Source organism: Etheostoma cragini, chromosome 23 (genome assembly GCF_013103735.1).
Source record: "Etheostoma cragini isolate CJK2018 chromosome 23, CSU_Ecrag_1.0, whole genome shotgun sequence".
NCBI lineage: Eukaryota > Metazoa > Chordata > Actinopteri > Perciformes > Percidae > Etheostoma > Etheostoma cragini.
In genome coordinates this window covers 10,625,401-10,645,588 of record NC_048429.1, presented here as the reverse complement: position 1 = coordinate 10,645,588, position 20,188 = coordinate 10,625,401, and the positions used below count along the sequence as shown (strand labels likewise).

Here is a 20,188-nt window from a genome sequence, read left to right as displayed (position 1 = left end):
CATAAAAAATTGTAGGTGGGCTTACGTTTCCGTGACGCACGGGAATAACGGGCTGGTTAAGGAAGAAAGCGGCTTAAGGGACAATTAAAGACACGCAGGAAACGATCCTCTGTCTCCTGGGTGAAAGTCCTGTGTTTTTACGGCATATGCCACGTAATACATCCATGGTCACATGCCACTTAAAAATCTAACTCCCTCTCAGCTTGTTGCTGTGCGTTCCTGATACATATCTGAGATTTGTGGTCATGTTTTTACATGATTGGGATCAATACCCAATCCTTAACTTATTAATGGCTCACCATGAACCTTTTTTATAAACTATATACAACGGCCAAAAAATGATTTCTTTTTTATGCTCTGGTATTTATTTGACTGGAGCAGCTACTGCTTGCTGTGTTAACACACATGAAATCAATTCTTTTGACTGTGTTCAAACAACACCATTGGCACGTTTGTTGTTGTTGAATAACTAGAAATTAAGTCCATGTAAGCAGCGGTACGTTCGATTTCTGTGCTTTGTTTGAATGCCAGTTCTACCCTGTCATTCCGTGCAATCTCCTGCAAATCCACAAAATGATGCTTTACAGAAAAATCTGTGATGGATTTACTTTGAAGTAGAATAAAGTGTATTGTAAACGTGTTTCTTAAAGCATGTACTTTTCAGGAGGCTGTGTTTGTGTCCACTATGTCCCTAGTGATTGCTTTAAACCACCACCATGACATGAACATGAACCAGCTGCAAGATGTATCTCCCACTTTTCCACCCTCGGGCTCTGAATTAGGCATCATAGTTTTTTTGGCCAAGTGAGATGCCTAATCCTATTTGAAGCAGCTTTCCAGAATGAAATGCGCCATAGGCTGTCTCTGCACAGCAGGCCTGGCCACAGAATCTGCGCAACAGTGTAGAGTGGATTGTGACCATAATAAAACATTGTATTTTTTTAATCCACATCTGTCTGCGATTGTGACCAAATAGAAAAAAAAAACATTCATAATGGTCTTCAATGTGATGGAGAGGCAACTGAGAGGCTAAATTGGTTTCAAATTGATACAATTGATTGCATGTGTGGAATAGTTTGTGAAGAGCAATTTGAATGATTCTGAGGGTTTTGCATTACACAAGGAGGTGACAAGATAACATATTTTTCTGGCAAAGAATGAAACAAGCCTTGGCAAGGATTAAGAGAATGATTCTCAAAATTAGTAACAAAATGTAGTAATTCTTTCGCTCAGCGTCTCAGCAGTACAACAAAACGCCATCACAGTGCATCAAAGCACTGTATTAGTCCCCTAATCAAAGCACTGCAATAGTCTCCTAATCCAAGCACTGCATTAGTCCTCTAATGTACTTTGCTGATGTTGTGTCTCTTTGCAGGGACCACATTCTATAGATATATATGTGCATGTTTTGTATGGTGGAGTCATTTTACTTTGTTTGAATATGCGCAATATTAACAAAGCTATTTACTGCCAGGGAAATATTAATGAATGTTAAAAAAGGAGTAAGGAATAACATTCCTTAGGATAAAATAGGCAAAAGCTTATTAAGCGAGAAGGTCTTATGATGAAAGTTCTTCGGTTTATCAGTGCAATGACGAATCCCAACAGGTGCAAATATCAGGAACAGTATGTTTTGATGTTTACTTTTTATCAGACAAAAAGGCAAGGCAGAAATGCAAATAGCATGATAATGCAAATTGCAAATAAGAAATATTTACAGAACATTCAAAATACGTCAAATATGTCTATGGTTGACATATAGCATGGCATTATGGTTTTTTTTCATGTTTATTTTGAAAAATGTATTTCCTCCAGCACTGAATGAAAGAAGGTAAGTGAAGCTGTTGTTATGCCAGTGAAAAATAGATGCTGCCATATTTAATATGCCTTAGCTTGTTTCACTGATTCAAACTTTTTTCCTAAAACATAAAATAAGTATTTTTTCATTTATGCATGACGGATGTTTTATCTGTCACAACGCTGAAACGTTACTGTAAGATGCCAGTATAATTTCAAGCTAATACCCATAATTCATAATACACGTGTCCAGTTATTAGATTAATACACAACAACTACATAGATTTAAACACATGATCCATGATGCAATTACTTCACCAGGCCCTGGATTGTATCTTAACTGACATGGTCCTTTATATAAAGGGTCTAACCAATTATTTCAATTTTTAATTTTTTCGTTTTAGCTATAGTAGAGATATATCCAGGGGTTGGTGCAGCTGTTGAGGCTGGCCAACAGCATGATGATGGCAAACACTGGACCTGTGAGAGAGAAAGAGAAATAGAGAAATGTGTCAAAAACTCTACAAATTAAGGGCTAGAAAGGTGGCAGCAGAGCTCCAAACTTTCTGAGGTGCACAGTTGATGACTAGATCGACATGGGTGCCTATGGTGACATTAAATAAATGGTAGGCATCTGGTCCTCATAGGATGTAGACCTCATAGACAACATTTGGACAAACCTTTAGTAGGCGCACTGCTTGGGCTCCATGCAGACCATAACTGGACAACAAAGAACGGGCTCCAACACAGTGTGTATGTCATGATAATAACAAAAGTCATTTTCACAGTCTTAAGCATCGCGTTGGACACACCCTTGGTGCCCGCGCGCCCTGTCTGCAGCGCCTTTCTCTTCATGTTGATGTAGATTGTTGTGCATATTCTTATTTGGCAATAGAGCACAATGACTGCAGGCAGGGCGAACACTGACAGGGTGATCCAGGTGACGTAAACCCTGCTCCCCCACGGTTCAATAAATGTAGCCCAGCAATCGTACTGGTTCTCCTCCACTTCCAGGAGAGAGAAGATGGAGATCTGAGGAGAGCTGAAGGCGAGAGAGATTAGCCATGCTGCGCCAATGGAGAGGTATCTCCTAAACGAGCCCTTCAAGAAGGAAACCATTGGCTTACAAACCGCGTGGTACCGGTCTATGGTCATGGCCACAATCATGTACGTGGAGGCAAACATCCCCACCACCTGCAAGTATTTTACGGACCGACACATGAAGTCCGTGCCTCGGAACCTGTGCGTAATTTCCATGAGAAACTGCGGTAGGACTTGGAAAAAAGCGACCACCAGATCTGCCAAGCACAGATGCAAGAGGAACAGCTGGGTTTTGGTGTTTCTTTTTCGCTTCTTCCAAAGTGCGCCCAAGAAGAAGAGATTGCCACAAGTTGCAAGCACAAATACCAAACCCAAAACTCCAGCTCTGATGAGCGCAAGATGTCCATACACTTCTCCATCCTCATCTGTTGCCTTTTCTGACCTGTGGTTGCTTGCGGAACCCATTCAATTTTTTTTTTGATGTTTCCCGTTAGTAATTTGTGGGTTCAATTAAAGTTTCCGTACATGATCTAGGGGTTGGGTTACTGGATTATTGCTATGTTGACGCACTACAGGCATTTTGACATTTTCCTCCTTTGCGCGCGTGGAGCATGTGACTGTGGCTGTAGGATGGGAAAGCCGTCGACTTGGAGGGGTGAAGGGTGGTCAGCCTACTCAGTGACGACTGATTGTATGTGCATGTCAAAAGCCTGACATTGACATACATATTACATAAGACACTCTCACATGCATTTTGTTATGGTCAAACTCATGATTTCAAAATGTACAGTGAAATATAAATACATCTCTCCTGAACTTATCACTATTAAAGGTCCCATGACATGGTGCTCTTTGGATGCTTTTATAGGCCTTAGTGGTCCCCTAGTACCGGATCTGAAGTCTCTTTCCCAAAATTCAACCTTGGTGCAGAATTACAGCCACTAGAGCCAGTCCGACAATGAGCTTTCTTTAACATGTGCCATTTGTAAGTCTGTAGATTTTTAGGAGGAGAGGGGGGGGGGGGGGGGGGGGGGGGGGGGGGGGGGGGGGGGGGGGGGGCAAGGTGGAGGGTAAGGGTGCGGCCTTGAACAACTGCTACTTTGCTTCCATGATGTCTCTTTCTCTCTCATTGGTGGGCCAGATTCTGTGGGCGGGCAAAGCTGAAAAAAGCGGAGGCAACCTATCTGGAATCTTAAGGGGCAAGATTCCAGATCACATAGTAAGATGAATGTTTTGCAGAAAGTCATTTATGTACAATATGATAATAAGTTACAGATGCATCGTTGCCTTTTAAATGTTGCATACGGTTGCTAAACTTTCTTTGGATGTATCGTGAGCTAAACCGGATTATCCCACTTGAAATCTCTGTCTCTGACTTGTGGCAAACCAAACAAAACACAAAAGTCACACAGTCAATATGTTGTCCATTGTGCAAAGACTTTCATCGTTTCTCCGTTTCAAAAGGCTGACTGGTAGCCTGGCTCCGCACTCCTACGTACTTACACTCAGTTTTCATTTCCCTTCAGTACTACGTCTAGGTCTTCTCTCACTGTCCATGGCTTTTCCCCATGCCAAATTTTGGTTGTCAGGTCAGTGAACAGAGGGAGTGGCTGAGAACGATGACATTGAGGCCGTGCGCAGGAGTTGTAGTTCTGTAATTGTGGGTTGCTAATGGTATTATATTGGTAAAACAACTCCTTAATGCTGATGGGCAGTTACTAAAGTATAATGACTTCCTCTCCAAATTTCGGTTAGCAGTCATGCCAAGAGAACATGCAGTAATTGTTGATGGTGTGCCGAGATGTGTGCTGCAACATCTTAGAGGTTCAGTGATGTCACTTATCAATCCACTTAGTAGAAGTATATTCCTTGGGGAAGTTGCCCTCAGGAAGATTCTTTTGGGCTTCGGTCTATGGAGAAATGAACTGGCAAAACATCTCGTTGATTGGAGACATATGCTGTCTGCATAAAATACATACAGCAAACAGGACATTAAAGAGGTTCAAACTTGATATTGAACATTCTTGTACTTTCTTTGAACTAGAAGAAGAAACAATCTGTCATATATTCTTTCACTACTGAAATATTTTGGGTTGATGTTCAACATCTTAAGGATAAAGATATTTTTATTTGTTTTGAAGGCAATGGGATGGACAAAGATGTCTATTTTGTTCAGATAATCTTGTTATTGGAAAAATTCCACATTCACAAATAGAAATGGTCGGACTCTAAACCAAGCTTTGAGGACTTTTTTCGAGAATGGCTCCAATATGGCAAGATTACAAGAGACATAAAAAATGAGAAGGCAGTTCAGACTGGAATTGTGTTTGAAACATTTCTCATGTAACGGTGATACATGTGACTTAACTTTTCTTTTTAACTTTTTTTAAAATTTAATTTCTACATACATACAGTATGTGTTTTCTGTATATGCACCTCTGGTGTTGAATTTCTGTATATGGACATATTGGTGATGTATATGTTCTTTACTAAAAAAAAAAAAATACATAAATAAACTTCCATCATGGTGGCGGAGAAAGATGCGAGCAAAGCCATTCGGTCCGTTGTATGTATATATTATAATATCCATAAGTCAAAGCCCGAACAAGAACCATCTTTGCTGAGTTTTGTTGGTGGCCATGATGTTGTGGCCCTCCCCCCCGCCCTCCTTTTGAAAGCTCAGAGGTCACAGCTTCCAAAGGCTCTCAAATATGAGTAAACTGACTTTTTATATATGTAAAGTTGGTGGAATGTTCCTTTTAAGCGCCACTCCATACACCATACAGAAAATATCCACTTTTTGTCAAAATAGATCCTCATTTCTTTTCTCAATAAATTTTTTCAAAGTGTGCATTACTGTGTAGCAAAATAGAAAGACCTTTCACAGAATGTGTCAGAAGCTACCAGTGGATGGCAGGACATGCAGTACAATCACACTTCCATACATTCTCTATTATGTAACTATGATGTCACCACCACTTTATCCACTTCATCCATGACAAATTTAATAGAATGCTTACTGCATAGTTTCTAGGTCATGACAATAAAACAATAAAAAGGTGGTGTGGACGGGAAGCAGAAAAAACAATGTTTTAATGTCACTCATCCAGCCTCTATTATAATCATCATTCACAAGCTGTTAGTTCTTATCAAGAGTTCATATTGCTTTTGAAAGAGCTGCAGGTATTGTTTCAAAGTAATTGCACATGCTATTAGCTATGAGTCACCTTTGATTGATTAACCTCTATTAGGATCATATCCTAATAGAGAAATATGGCTGTGCAAAATCGCCAGTGCCTCTCAAAAGAAGTGATTTTCAAGTGAATTGCTCAAGACTGATGGCTGTTTAATTTCTCACCGTGTGAACGAAATCCTTTTGAAAAGGCACCTTCACATGTATTGGCCTTTACCAGGGTGCCATATTAGACTTATAATTGTCATTGCCAACATACACATCAGTCTTTAGCATTTGTCAAACTGTCCCACTTAAGCTAAGTGATTTTATAAGACAGCTCTTGCCGGCTTGACTGCAAAAGTCTCACAGTATGTAAATGGTTGAGAACAATGTAAAAAAACTAATTTTGCATTGGCACATGATAATAACTTAAAGTGAGTGTTTAGAGAGGAGAAAGAGCCAGTTGCATTTCATTAGGTACTGATAGAACCTTCCCATGGACATGGATTTTATGAATTATATATTTTCTTGCAAAGAAGCATTGGCAACATAAGCTGTCACTATTTCTATAGCTATTTCACAAACACACCACCCAAGTAAACAGAAAATGGACTCATTGGTTAGTCTACTTGAAGCCAAGGACAACTGTGCCTAAGATCTTGAAAGCATAAACATACTGCTGATACTGTGAGCTGTAGTCTTGATATAATTAAATTGCAATTGCTCAATTTTTGCAGTCAAAACATTTGTTCATTTGTCGACACGTGGTGGCATAAATAAAGAACTGCACTGTACAGGGACTGTCGGCAGGGCCCACACATCTAAGTCGCTGCGTCACTTCCGTGATCTTGTGATATCGCGAGAATCCAGCTGCCGTGCAGGTAATCACATCCGCTTTTCTGAATGAAATTATTTGGCTACATATTTAACAGTCTTTGTTTCGTATGGTAAGAAGACGTTTGTTTATTTTGTGACATTGCGTAACATTCGACAAACTGACAATATAACTGTTAATTTGCAAACTTAGACCAACAGCAGCTATAGTAACGCTAAATAACGTTATATATAGATATTATAAATTTGACAACTGTTTGCCTAGCAAGCCAGCTTTCAAACATCATGAGGTGGTAATGTTTTTAAAAAAGAGTTAACGTTAACTGACTATCTAGCTAGCTAACACAAAGGACTTCGGGGCAATACATCCATGTTTTGGTGTCTTAAATATGTGTTTTAACGCAAACCTAACGTTATTTGAACTTAGCTAGCCAACAATTAGCGTTAGATAGCTAACGCTAGTCATAGTAGAGAATCATGACGTTACTGTAAATTATAGGCTACCTAGCGTTCTATCTGCTAGTTAGCTAACGGCATAACTGTTTAAGCTAGCTAACGTTTTGTTATTTCGAAGTGAATTGATAGAAATATCAGGGCAACGGGACATCCAACGCATTTATACGGGATTTAATGTCAACTCGTAGCAAGTTAAGTATAACTTCTGGTAGTATTTCTAGATCCAGAAATCTTCTTCTGGGTGGTTTGGCGGTTCAAAGGTGCATCGCACATCGGAGTAAAGTCTTGCTCTCAATGACGTCCGTGAGCCACTTCTCTCTGAACCTGGTCCTACCGGGTGTGTGCACCAGCCTGTTTGACTCCACTATGAAGTGCACCTCAACGGGCAGAGTTTGTGGTTTGACTTTAGATATGTCAACGACGAAGTAGACGCTAGCTGTCCCCAGAATCGGCTTCCGCGACGTCGGGGTACTGAAGCGGGCCTGGTAGTGATAAAAGGTATGATGCTCCTCCTCGGTTGAGTAGAGGAAGTCTATGCTGTAAAGCCAGCAGGGCTGTATCCCCCAGGTTTGAATATACTCCCTAATCTGCTTTCCCCCGACTTCGACTGTAAAATCTTTTCCAACAACCCAGTTATTAATCATCTCGCTGTCAGGGAAGACATCCGGCTGCTCCTTCGTGACAGTGTGGTGGTGTCTCTCCAGCAACGTTTTCACAAGATGAGCTGACTCTGTCCTCAAATTCAGATTTAACGAGTCTCGGTCCTCTTCCATCTTCTCTTTGTAATGAATGAATAGATGACCAGGTCGTCTGGGAACTGGATGGTTCAACTGAGATGTTAGCATGTGAAAGCTGTTATCTGTTTTTGTTTTGTTTCCATGGCTACCATGATAGGTAACGCTATATGGCGGCAAATGGAGCCCTCTGTTGACCACTTTCAATTTAAAACTGCTCACTGTTTTTTTAATATATAGTTTTTTCTCTTTTTTTTTTTTTTTTTTAGGAAACATCAGAACAAGCAGCAAAATTGCTAATTACTCTTTTAAAATGGAATTTCTACCAACAACTGGCAATGGCAGGTAATCTGCCAGAATGCTGCCTTGTTTAACACAGGTATGAAGCACCATCCAAATGCCTGATTTAACTTCAAGTTCTCCATTGCTGTTCTAAGTGAGCCAGAAAACGCATGTCGCGAATCAGGAGCACACTTGATAGTGTCACCAAGGCAGTAGGCAGCACAGACCTCATCTCCAAGTTCTCCCGCTTCAAGCCTGGCAGCGCCAAGGTCGACAGCACCCATGCAGAAAAGGCTCTGGTCACAGCCGAGACCTTAACCTCAAACAACACAGCTACACCCTCACCACCTAAAGCCACCATGGAAGAAGAAGAAAAAGAAGGCAAGAGGATCACAGCCGAGGAAGAGTGCAGCATGCAACAGCAGCAAGTTAGAGAAAATCCTTTTATTGCCACAAAGAAATCCACATCAAGTTTAGCTTCAGCAGCGAATGTTTCTGCATCTAGCTCTTCCTCGACTCTCGCAAAACAAACAATGCAGCTATTTCACCCAGCATCTCTGTCCACCAACATGGATGAGACCTACAAAACTCTGGCTCAGCACATCAATTGTTACTTTAGCGCCAGCACACAAGAAGAAGAAGAAGAAGAAGAAGGAGACAGCAGGCCTCTGCATCAGCACAGAGAAGCAGGTGGGCCTGTTTCTCAGCCCACTCTCAGCTACGTTGCTCGCACAACTAGGGAGCACATTCCTGTGTTGTCCTCAGTGGCAGAGGCTAAAGGTATTGAAGCACCCGCCACCTCTCCTCCCCCTCCCTGTCCATCAGATAAGCTCAGTCCTCCAGCAGCATCACCCTCCTCTGACATCCCTACAACTCAAAGTTCAGCTCAGTCCATCTCTGTGCCTGCTACCTCCCCTAAGAAAGGCTTCAGCCACTATCTTTCTTACCCTCGGCCCAGCGTTCAGGCGTTTGTCGGCAGCTACATTGCACCCCTGGTTCCCAAATTCAGAGGTGATTCCAAAAGCATTATGGCTGAAAAAAGCAAGTCTTCAGCAGTAGCTGTGGAAGAGCCCACTGTGGACAAGGCAGGAAAGAAGACAGACAGTGACGAGAAGAAAAAGGACGTAGTGAACCAACAGCTGTTGACTCAAAGAGAGAAGGTGTGGCGCTCAGTATGGCTCTAATAAATGTTCAAAGCTAAGGCCAGTACACACATCCAAATGGCAAACAATCACTTCTGTGATTCCAATTGGTATGTTATTTAGAAAAAATGTGTGGTTTTATATTTGTCAGATTGTCCTGATTTTCTGTCCATGTCCATATTTGTCATGCAGATAATAGCCAGGGTGAGTTTAGACAACAGGACCAGAGCCCTGGTGAAAGGCTTGCAGAAAGTCACTGATGTCAAGCTCCTCACCAGTCGAGTGGAGGAGCTCATCCATCACCTTCTGGAGTTCCCTGAGACACGAGGTGTAGTTGTCAAGGTCAGTTTGTACCACTGTTAGAATTGTTTTTATGGGTGCCCAGATAGCTCAATGGTAGAGCGGGCGTCCACATATAGATGTTTGACTCTGACCTGCAGCTCTTTGCTGCATGTCATTCCCCCTCACACTCCCCTTTCATGTCTTCAGCTGTACGGTCAAAAGTCAAGGCCCAAAATGCCCAGAAAATAATCTTTAAAATAAAGAAAAAAAGTTTGTATATGTACCCTGCAGTTCAGTTAAATGTCATATGTGTTGCACAGTCCTCAAACGTTTTTTAAGTGAGAAATTTTAGTATGTTTGGGTATATCTGCAACCTTTAGGAGAGTGCGCTGCCCTGTTTAATGCGATTGCGCCAGGCCAGAGACCTGCCTCTTCAGGGTGCTGTGAGAGAAGCTCTGGCCCTGATTGGCTACACTGAACCAGTTAAAGGCAGAGGAATTCGGGTCCTGGCCATAGACGGAGGCGGAACAAGGTAAAGCTGTAATGGGAGGGGAAAAGTAATTTATAAATTAAAGTATATGTATCCACCAAAAATGTAAATTAAATGTTTTCTTTTAATAACTATTACACATGAGTCTACCTACTTTTGCTGTTTTTATAAACAATGTAGGAGCAGCAGTAACTTATGTGGCTAGAGGGCCACATACATAATTTAAAATGTACCAACTAAAAAACATAATAGTCACAATACTGACTGCAGTATCATTGTCCAACTGTACAATACCCCTCACATATGCTTATTGTAGTGTATCATATATAATATTGGCATTTTTGTCAGTCTAGGTTTGTAAACCTGTGTCTTTTATTACAGGGGGCTGCTGGCCCTGCAGACTCTCCATAAACTGCAGAACCTGACAGGTAAACGAGTCCACCAGCTGTTCGACTATATCTGTGGAGTCAGTACAGGTACGTTGTCATTACTGCTTAGTGTAAGTCATTTTTTTTCTCTCTTACTTCTTCTCTAGCACTGACCCCACATGGGAATTTATGTAAACACTGATATTCCTTGCTCACTGGCACATCACACTTGTTCCTCTCTACTTTAGGTGCTATTTTGGCCTTCATGTTGGGAATTTTTCAGATCCCCTTAGAAGAGTGCGAGGAGATGTACAGGAAGCTGGGTTCAGACGTCTTCAAACAGAATGTTATTGTTGGAACCGTAAAGATGGGCTGGAGCCATGCTTTCTATGATAGTGAAATATGGGAAAACATACTAAAGTTAGTCTCTTTCTAGTCTTTCCTTTCCTTTATAACTCTCTTTCATCAATTATTAGAAACACTGGGGTAGTCTATAGATAGTATACAGAGTTGCCTGTATCTCAATTCTGTTTTTTGTATTTTTTTTTTAGGGAACGTATGGGTGAGAGGCGTATGATTGAGAGTGCTAGGGACCCACACTGCCCCAAAGTAAGCAACATGTCTATTTAGTTCTACGCTGTTTAGATAAACACTTCATTTGTGCCTGGATGTAGCATTAATTGCGCTTTTTCAGATCTTTAAATCAGGAAATATAAGAAGTAAACAAAACATGTGTATAACACAGCACTCAGGAAAACACCAGCTTGTTGACATGCTGCATAAAATATGAATGACTTGCATGTTCCTCCTGTAAATCTTCCCTTTGTATGTCCACCAGGTGTCAGCAGTGAGCACCATTGTGAACAGGGGATTACCTCTAAAGGCCTACACGTTTAGGAACTACAGACTCATGCCAGGAGTGAGATCCCACTACCTGGGAGACTGCAACCACAAAATGTGGCAGGCTATCAGGGCCTCGTCTGCCGCCCCAGGCTACTTCCAGGAATTTGTCCTGGGAAAAGACCTCCATCAGGTACAGCACTAAACTGAGACAACTGGGGAGAAGTTTTGTTTAGTTATCTGAATTCAAATATTGTAGTTTGAAAAAGGAGGTTGATAATAACACAGGTGGCAGAATAGATGAAAGCGTTAGGTGTTACCACGTGTCATTTTGTCCAAAAATGCAGCAAACTGATCAATAATCTAAATTTGAAGGCAAATCATCTCCATCTCCAATCATCTCCTGCTTTCCCAGTGCCAAGGCAGCCTCTTTATTGGTTCATCCTCTCCTCTGGCTGTCAAGAGTCTAAGGGCTCACGCACACTGTCTGTGTGGCGTGAGCATATCCGCGGAGTGGTGTGTCCATTTTTATTTCGGTTCCCATGTTAACAGGTCAGAGCTGCCAAACTGACTGACACGCGTGTCTCTGGCGCCGCTTGACCCGCGCCGAAAACTCGTGAATGCTAGAAATAGGACCAAGGCCTTTCTTGACACGCGAGCGTGTTGGAAGTGTTTCCGGGCAAAATAGAATACAAAAAGGTATTTAAAGTCATTTTAACACAATTACATTAAGTAAATGACATTTTGATGTTTGAAAGTCTGTAGGTTTTGACATAAATATGGATATAGATGTAATTAAAAAAATTATAATAAATATTTCATTATTTTAAAATATTGCAGCTGTCAATACGGAACAAAATATTCTTTAGCATATTTTGCCGTCAATACTGCTGACGTTGTCTTTGCTGTTATCAAATCAGTATATAGTTATGTTTAACACGAAGTATACTACTGCTTGAGTGCAGTAAATTTCCATAACTCTCTCCCCAGATGTCGGACAAGGGGGATCCAAATCACGTGATTTTTTTTTTCTAGTTGAAACTGGACAAGGAAATGTACAAACACAAAATATTGACAAAATAAAGTTGAAGAACACGCTATTATTTAATTTTATCAACGGGAAACACACATGTGTACAGACAAGGGTAGCAGCAGCGCCGTGTCAGACACGTTTCTGGTATGCAAAATCATAGAAAACGCATAGAAAACAATACTGCTTCTCCTGACTGGAAACTATTCTACTGGATAAATAATCCAATAATGTATGTGTTAAAAATATCAGCAATTACTATTGGTTGATGTATAAATCTGATACTGTGTAAGGCTGCACATTGCTGTTATAAAATGCCATTTTAGTGGTTTTACATTTCTGACTATTGGTAATGGATTCTAGCTCTTTTTTCTTAAGGTTCAAGAATTAGATTAGGTTGTGGTAGGGGGCTTATTGAATGAAAATCTGGCTCTTGTGGCATCTGATAAATGACTACAGTGTTTGTAGCATTAATGTATTTTACTATTTTTTTATTATTAGGCCAGTTATCTTTAGATGGTCTTTATGGGCAGCAATTATGCTCAAGGCTTAGCTTCATTTAAATAACCTACTTAGGCAAATTAGCCTTGTCCCTGTTTCTAAAATGTAGTTCTCTCCCCTGCCATTTCCTAATGCAAGAGTTCTGGTAGACTGCTCTTTACAATATTTTACTCAATAGATGGATCCTAATCTCCAATCCCACTCTGCATGCCCACTGACCTAAACTTAGATTCTCCTCTGCATTTAAAGTGAAAACAAAAGGCCCAAGCTCTTTCAGTTCCTAATTTAGCAAAGCAGCTAAATGTAGCCGCTACCTGTTACCCCAAAAACCTGTATTAACAAGACAGAAATCTCCTCATATTCTAAATTAGCCTGTTAAATAACAAGCTGATCTTTTCTGAGCATGACCAGACTCCATCTAAAAGACATTTAGCTGAACAAAATCGTTGTCCCATGGACTGGAATGGGATAACAGCAGGTACGGAAAGATGGAGAGTGAATATGTGTGTGTGTTCTCTACATTCCTCTTGGAGATGCATAGTGTTTCATCGACAGTTTGAGCTACCGTTGCCACCCACCGGTCTCACTCCTACTCTAGTTTTCAGCACTAGCAGCGGTATTTCTCAGGAGAATTATGCCAATGGAGGGCATCAAAAATACATAGATGCATGAGGATGCAGCAGTGGATGCAGGCTAAATGTCACTCAGTTAGGTCAGACCCCAACGTGAGAGGTTGAGGGTCAACGCTGAGATGCAGATGTGTTGTTAACCTGCTGTTTCACAAGTGCAAACTGTGTTCCACTGTTTGAATATCTTAACAGCTTGATAATGGGTTAGGAATGAGACTCTAATTGTACCATAATAACAGGCCAGCAGAGTGGACAATTTACCAAAAGACATTTGATTTCAAAGAGAGGTGCTTAGAACTTGTGCTGAAACAATTCCTCTAATAACTGAAATAATTAGATTTGCAAAAAAAAAACTCGAAGTAAAAATATTTGCCTCGAAGCTTCATTAAATCAATATAACTAACGTTGTATAGCTCGCTGTGTTTCCCCACTGAGGACTTTTACTAGCGCTTCAGTGGACACAGGGCTGACGGCGCAGATTAGATTAGAAGATACAGCCAAGAGAAAACGATAAAGTTTGGGATCATTTTGAGCTGCAAACAAGCTGCTTCATCATCTCAATAGAAAACATCCAATGTACTCCTCCACGACACATGGTAACATCGTCAGCTGCTCTCGGCCACCGCGCTCTTTTACACAACTAAAGCATGCAACTCTGCAAATAGTGACATTTTACAAACAATGTAAAACGAAAGCTGTTTATTATTATTATTATTATTCTTTCTCCTTACTCAGTATGAGGCTTCTGGATATGTGCCCCCCCTGAACAGTGTAGTTGAATGGACCTCCTGTAAGCTTTGCACCGTCACATTTAGCCTCGGCTTAGTGAACAGCTTTTGGAATTTTAGCGCAAAGAGCCACAGGCTTTTAAGGGTCTTGGATTTGGCTATAAAAATGAAAGTAAAAAAATGTTGCTTTTTCTTAAGCTAACCATGGCATTTGTATAGAAAAGACAAGTTTTACTTTTTTAGTAAACAGCAATAATAAATATATTTACTATTGCTGTTTACTATTTATTTTCTTACTAAGTATTTCTTATCCTATTAATCGATGGACTAATCGGTAGAATACTTGATTACTAAAAGAATCAATAGCTCCAGCCCTAATATTCTGGTAGATTTCTCTCATGTTTCTTCATCACCCACCCGTTGTTAACGGCTAAGTCAGTGTGGTTGTTTGCTGCATCCCAGAAGGAGCGGATTCAAACACTTTGGATACTTTTCTACTGCCCACCCCCTGTATTGTTGAGACGTGGAAATAGCCTTTGCCCCTGCTCTGCTGGGGGGGTGTTGGGTCCGACCTCTTGTGTGCCACACTCTCCATCTCTAATGATCCGAGCCAAAAGCCCTTCGGTGGTTGGACATGGTCCAAAACTTGACTCGGAAAGACTGTGAAAGAGTATTTAGCTCTAAATCCAGCCAGGCATCCATTCAGCTTGATTGTCCTCTCTCTGCCACTGTTGGCACCATTTAGATCAGCAACTCTTTCATGAAGCCAGTAAGGTTATTTAGAGAAAAAGCACGTTATTTGGGATTAGCTTCTAAATGGAGTCGGTCAAGATTAGAATCCCCAAATGCAATATGTTGATCAACAAAGCTAAATTCAGATTAATGCAGCAATTAGAATCTTTATTTGGCTGAATTCCAGACCAAATTACAAAAAGACTTATTTAGATGCAGTTAGCTGTTAAAAAGACAGATTTTCCTTCTTGTTTACTTCTGAAAAAACAGAGCGGTTTGCCAGGGCAGCACATCTCTGGCCAGTGTGCTTCCTTTCCTCCGGCCTAAAGCTGTGTAGCGCTGGGACAGCTTGTCTACTTCACCTCATTTGTCCCCTACATGCTGTCACATCCAATATCTTTAAACAAAAGGCACATTCCATACATACAAAGTGTCCTATATGCCCATTAACCTTGCTTATTAAGCATATTTGACTGATTAAATGCTGAAGGCGACTTCAAAGTTTTAGAGTCCTTCCACCATTGGTGGTTTTAAAAAGGCAAATGTTCCGCCCTGCTTCAGTTACAACAGAAATAAGACCTGGACAGATTCTTTAAATTTTATTGGAGGTTCTCTTTCCCTTTTAACCATTTCACTTCCCATTTGTCTTCTCCTTTTTAGGATGGGGGACTTCTGATCAACAACCCCACAGCATTGGCCATCCACGAGTGTAAGTGTCTGTGGCCTAACACACCACTGCAGTGTGTGTTGTCTCTGGGCACCGGGCGGTACGAGGCGGCGGGCCAGAACAGCACGACCTACACAAGCCTCAAGACCAAGCTCTCCCACGTCATCAGCAGCGCCACAGATACCGAGGGTAAGAGCAAACAAAATGTAGTTTGCACGTGTTTGACGTCCAACACTCATTGGTTTATAAACCACAGAGGCGTGCAGTCCTCGGCAGTGCGTAATGCACTGTGATTTCTCTGGTTCGGTACGGTCTCTTGAATTATAAACCGAAAGAGGAAATGCCTGGAACTAGAGTCTGACTTTGATAGCTAAAAGCTCCCAATCTATCCTTGTTTTATTTTTTATTTTTAGAAGTGCACACCATGCTGGACGCACTCCTGCCCCCTGACACGTACTTCCGCTTCAACCCCTACATGAGCGAGGACATCCCGTTGAACGAGAGCCGTACCGAGAAGCTCAACTTCCTCAAGGGCGAGGGGGAGCGCTACCTGGAACGCAACGAGGCCAAGCTGAGGAAGGTGGCTAGCGTGCTCAGCCAGGAGAAGAGCGCCATCCAGAGACTGGCAGAATGGGCCAAGCTCAAGGCCGAAATGTACGAGGGCCTCCCCTTCCTCTCCAAGCTGTAGTTATTGGTTTGGCAACAGTGTGACCACAAGTGAGTTTTCAAGGTAAGAAGACTCAAAAGATTAGGGGCCAATCTGAAAACATTTGTCAAGCATTGTGGTTGGCAATTTGGAATGAAATGCCAAATATTTTTGATCACGTGATTGATCATGTTTTTGATCACCATTTACTACAACACAAGACAATTACAACTATAACTATGATTATCCATTAAAAAAGATGAGACAGTAAACAATAGTGTGAAAATTTCAAATGTGATGTAATTTGTTCTTTGTGGCACAGATTGTGTCCTTGATGAAATTTGGTATAAGATATGAATATGACTGATGAAATTAATAACTTGAATGATCATGGAAAGGCTGACTAAAAGTACCATACCATAATACAAAGAATTAATGATAAGATGATTACTGTAGTTATTTTGTACAAAAAATACTAATTTATTTGCATTTTCAGTAACTTGAAAACAAGATGTATTTATAATACATGGTTGCAAAGTCAAAACATAAACATAACTGCCTATTTCTAACACCGCACAGACGAAGGAACTAATGCACTTTGTAAAATAGAGTTCTTAACCATGAAAATGTAAATAATATTTGAAATAATTATACATTATTTGAGTGCTCTTGCTAGAATGTAAGACTAAGACAAAGGAAATACTGCTGATTCTTAATCTCACTGTGCTGTATTTGCACTTACAGACACATAAATAGCTGCTCCTACACTAATGGTAAAGTTTTAGAATGCAATGACTGTTTTGCTCTTGGTACAAAGCATGTTCTCCATTGTGGCCCGTTACTCGGTATGAAGCTTGCTCCCGTCTGAAGTCCTCAGCCCTGGCTGTCGTGGTTGCACACTTTATAAATTTGACACACTTTCTACATCGTGAGAATCCTACTTGCCCTGATTCCTCCCTTCATTAGTTGGTGGAATGCTAAAGAAAAATAAATGTCATGAAAAAATAAAATTTACGTTTGCAAAACCGTGATACAACGTATGTTCTTTTTTTTTTTTACCTCTGTATGATTTGTTTTTATTTTGCTTATAACATTTTTGGATTTAAAAAAAAATAATCCATAGGAATTTATGTTATGTTATTTATCTGCATCTACATTCTGCTGACACTTACTCAACACTAACGCATCACAGATGCGCACAATAGAGTTGTCACAAAGGAATGCTACGTGTCTTCCTATGATGAATTGCCTATTTTTCCCCAATCACACACATTGATTTTCTGCCTTATTGTTTTGATCCCTTTGAAGATCCACTGAAATTCCGCAGCATCATTCCTCCCAGTCACTCTGTTGTTACCCCAATCAACGTGAACAATACGCCACGAGGGAGCAGAACTACAAACCTTTGCAACAATGACTGATGTCAGAAAGATGTAGAACGATGTGGCAGGCATTGCATTTTTGAATGATATCTGAAACTATCAAAGTTGTAACTGGCTTGACTGATAGATTAATGGCTCAATTTTGTTCCCCCGATGCTAGCTTGAGCTTCACCCAACATGGTCTGATTTATGGCTGAACTGCCTACACCTGGCCTTGCTCTAGCATGGTCTTCTCAGTAGGTAAACACTGACACAGGGGTGACAGATCCTACAAGAGAGGCTAGGTTGAAGCTGAAGCTGGCAACATGTTAGACTCCTATGCACCCATTGGTTTCAGAAATAAAACATTCTCTAAGTGTCCTGTTACTAAGGACCTCTCGGGGGCTGATTGGACGCTGGATTAATACATTTCAGTTTAGCTGCATGGAGGCTCCTCTTGGAACCAACGGCGTTACAATGCAAAGCAGATTCTCTGCTACTGTCCAACACACTTTCTTTTTTAAGTGGGACAAAAATAACAAATTCACCGCACCATGCTGATAGCAGATAGTTTCAGTTTACTTTAAAATACCATAATTCTCTTCACATACATTGTTTTGGCTTGGTATAAGATGGTGAAAAGTGATAACTTCACAGCTTTACCATGTAAAGCTGGAACTTTCTGAATGACTAGATACCACATAAGAGTAAGTGATATGAGTGGAGAGAAAAACAACTTTTTAAAGATGAAAGGAAGAATAGAATGACCTGGCAGACATTGGGTAAGGCTGAGCAGTACTTGTCACAATTGCATAGTTTTAAGGCAAATGACTTTCTGTTATATTCCTAGAACACACTTAGTTCTTGTGTTTTGTTACACAGCTGGAATTGACTTTTGACTGGCTCAATTTTCAGGTCTGATTCACGCTGATCTAAAAACTTTTTAATACATAGGTGTGATTGTTGCCATGAAATTCCACTGTCAAACACGGCCCAGCTGTGTGGAGAGACAGTGTCTTTGACAAGCACAGTCAAGACAGATAAATGAGGTGAACGTGAGATTAACTCTCTGGCGATGTTCATCATGTTGGCAATTTCCTCGAGTGTGAAAGGCCAAGTGTCAAGGTAAGATGGAGTCTGCCAGGCTATGTTTACATGAAGGAGAGGGAAATATATATAGTTCATACCACAGTAATATTAGTTGCTTGTTGTGGCAGGAGATGTCTCTCCTCCTCAACAGACTTGGATTGTCTGGTTTTATGGTGTTCCTTAGCAACAGTTATAGTTCCCTTCTCGTTTACAATCTTCTCAATGTACAGTATGTGTGCCCACGTTTGCCTAAAAGGGTCCCTGATGTGTGTTATGCAATCAACCTCTTTTATTTTTTCTCTGTAAGTGGGTTTTATGACAGTCTGTGTTATGCGCAAAAAAAGTGGGCACATGTAAGTTTGCCAATAATAATTTTTACTCATGTTTTCAAGCTGCTTCATTTGGCACAGTTTATTAGCTTAATGTCTGCCGGGATGTTCCTGTGTCTTCTTATACAAACATTGAAGCATGCAAGAATAAGTTTTTATGAGTTATCTCCCCATGGCTCTGCTTTGTTTTTAAATGTGCTGCCGTGTCAGAACTTTACATAATAGCCCGTAAATGCATGGTTATGTAACAAGAGCCACTCCTAAACAGGTGATTATAATCTGAGGATACAGTAGCTCCAATGGTGCAAATAAATCCTTCGGGGGTTAGAAGTGTGTGTGCGAAGCCCACACAGGATTCATGCATTACATCTGTCATCGCAGAAGATAAAATGACCCAAAGGAGTTGAGGAAAACTCAGATTAGGTCACTTCTCTGCTTTTTCTTTCTGCTGATCTTCATCTCAGAATATGTAGACCCCAGCTGCTCTCTGACCAAGTTACACAGGCTGTAAATGATAACAAAATAGAAGTCGGTATCTGGAACCTGTCACTGAGACATTACCGTACAATAATTTTATCCTGACCTGTATAAACTGGTTTTAAAGTACACAGTTCCCTTGAGAAGGCTTGGCGTAAATCCTTAAAATGTAAAAGGATATTGAAACATGTTGAGTGTTGTGTCTTGAACACTACACTTCAGCTCATTATTGGTTAAACTGCATTGAATGAAGAACTTATGGAACAGAGAGACCGTAGACAAAAGTGCAGAAACAAACGCACACACACACACACATCCTATTTTTCCCACAGTCCTGCATGAATATCAGACAAAACTGACTCCGCCTGCGGTGGAAACTCAAATCTTCTAGATCAACATTAAGATGTTTATTTTACATTTTTAAGTCACACCCATGCAAGACAATTTCCCATTTTAGTAAGCAAGCTGGTGTTAGGTCTTTCAGGGAGTCGTGTGTATGCATACATACAGGCCTTTTTTTTTTTTTTTTTTTTTCATCATCTCAAAGGTTTTTGTGAG

The 20,188-nt window shown here is 40.7% G+C and overlaps 2 protein-coding genes across 4 annotated transcripts; one reads left to right on the top strand and one right to left on the bottom strand.

Annotated features, from left to right (window-relative positions):
* Window positions 1-2,197: 2,197 nt before the first annotated feature.
* avpr2l (arginine vasopressin receptor 2, like) lies at window positions 2,198-3,322 on the bottom strand. The gene is made up of 2 exons (XM_034863101.1): window positions 2,478-3,322; window positions 2,198-2,277 (listed from the first exon to the last, which is right to left on the bottom strand). Exons 1-2 carry the CDS (start codon window positions 3,301-3,303, stop codon window positions 2,198-2,200), a joined length of 906 nt encoding a protein of 301 aa, XP_034718992.1. The 5' UTR covers window positions 3,304-3,322.
* A 3,519-nt stretch (window positions 3,323-6,841) lies between these two features.
* Window positions 6,842-16,691, top strand: pnpla8 (patatin-like phospholipase domain containing 8). 3 transcript variants are annotated; one of them, XM_034862905.1, is made up of 10 exons: window positions 6,842-6,894; window positions 8,307-9,479; window positions 9,654-9,803; window positions 10,124-10,275; window positions 10,615-10,709; window positions 10,850-11,021; window positions 11,153-11,210; window positions 11,440-11,634; window positions 15,722-15,917; window positions 16,142-16,691. In XM_034862905.1, exons 2-10 carry the CDS (start codon window positions 8,490-8,492, stop codon window positions 16,414-16,416), a joined length of 2,283 nt encoding a protein of 760 aa, XP_034718796.1. In that variant the 5' UTR covers window positions 6,842-6,894; window positions 8,307-8,489; the 3' UTR covers window positions 16,417-16,691. The 3 variants fall into 3 exon arrangements, with proteins under 3 accessions (XP_034718796.1, XP_034718795.1, XP_034718794.1); XM_034862904.1 differs by having other exon boundaries at window positions 6,873-6,960; XM_034862903.1 differs by lacking the exon at window positions 6,842-6,894 and adding an exon at window positions 7,552-7,801.
* Window positions 16,692-20,188: the final 3,497 nt, after the last annotated feature.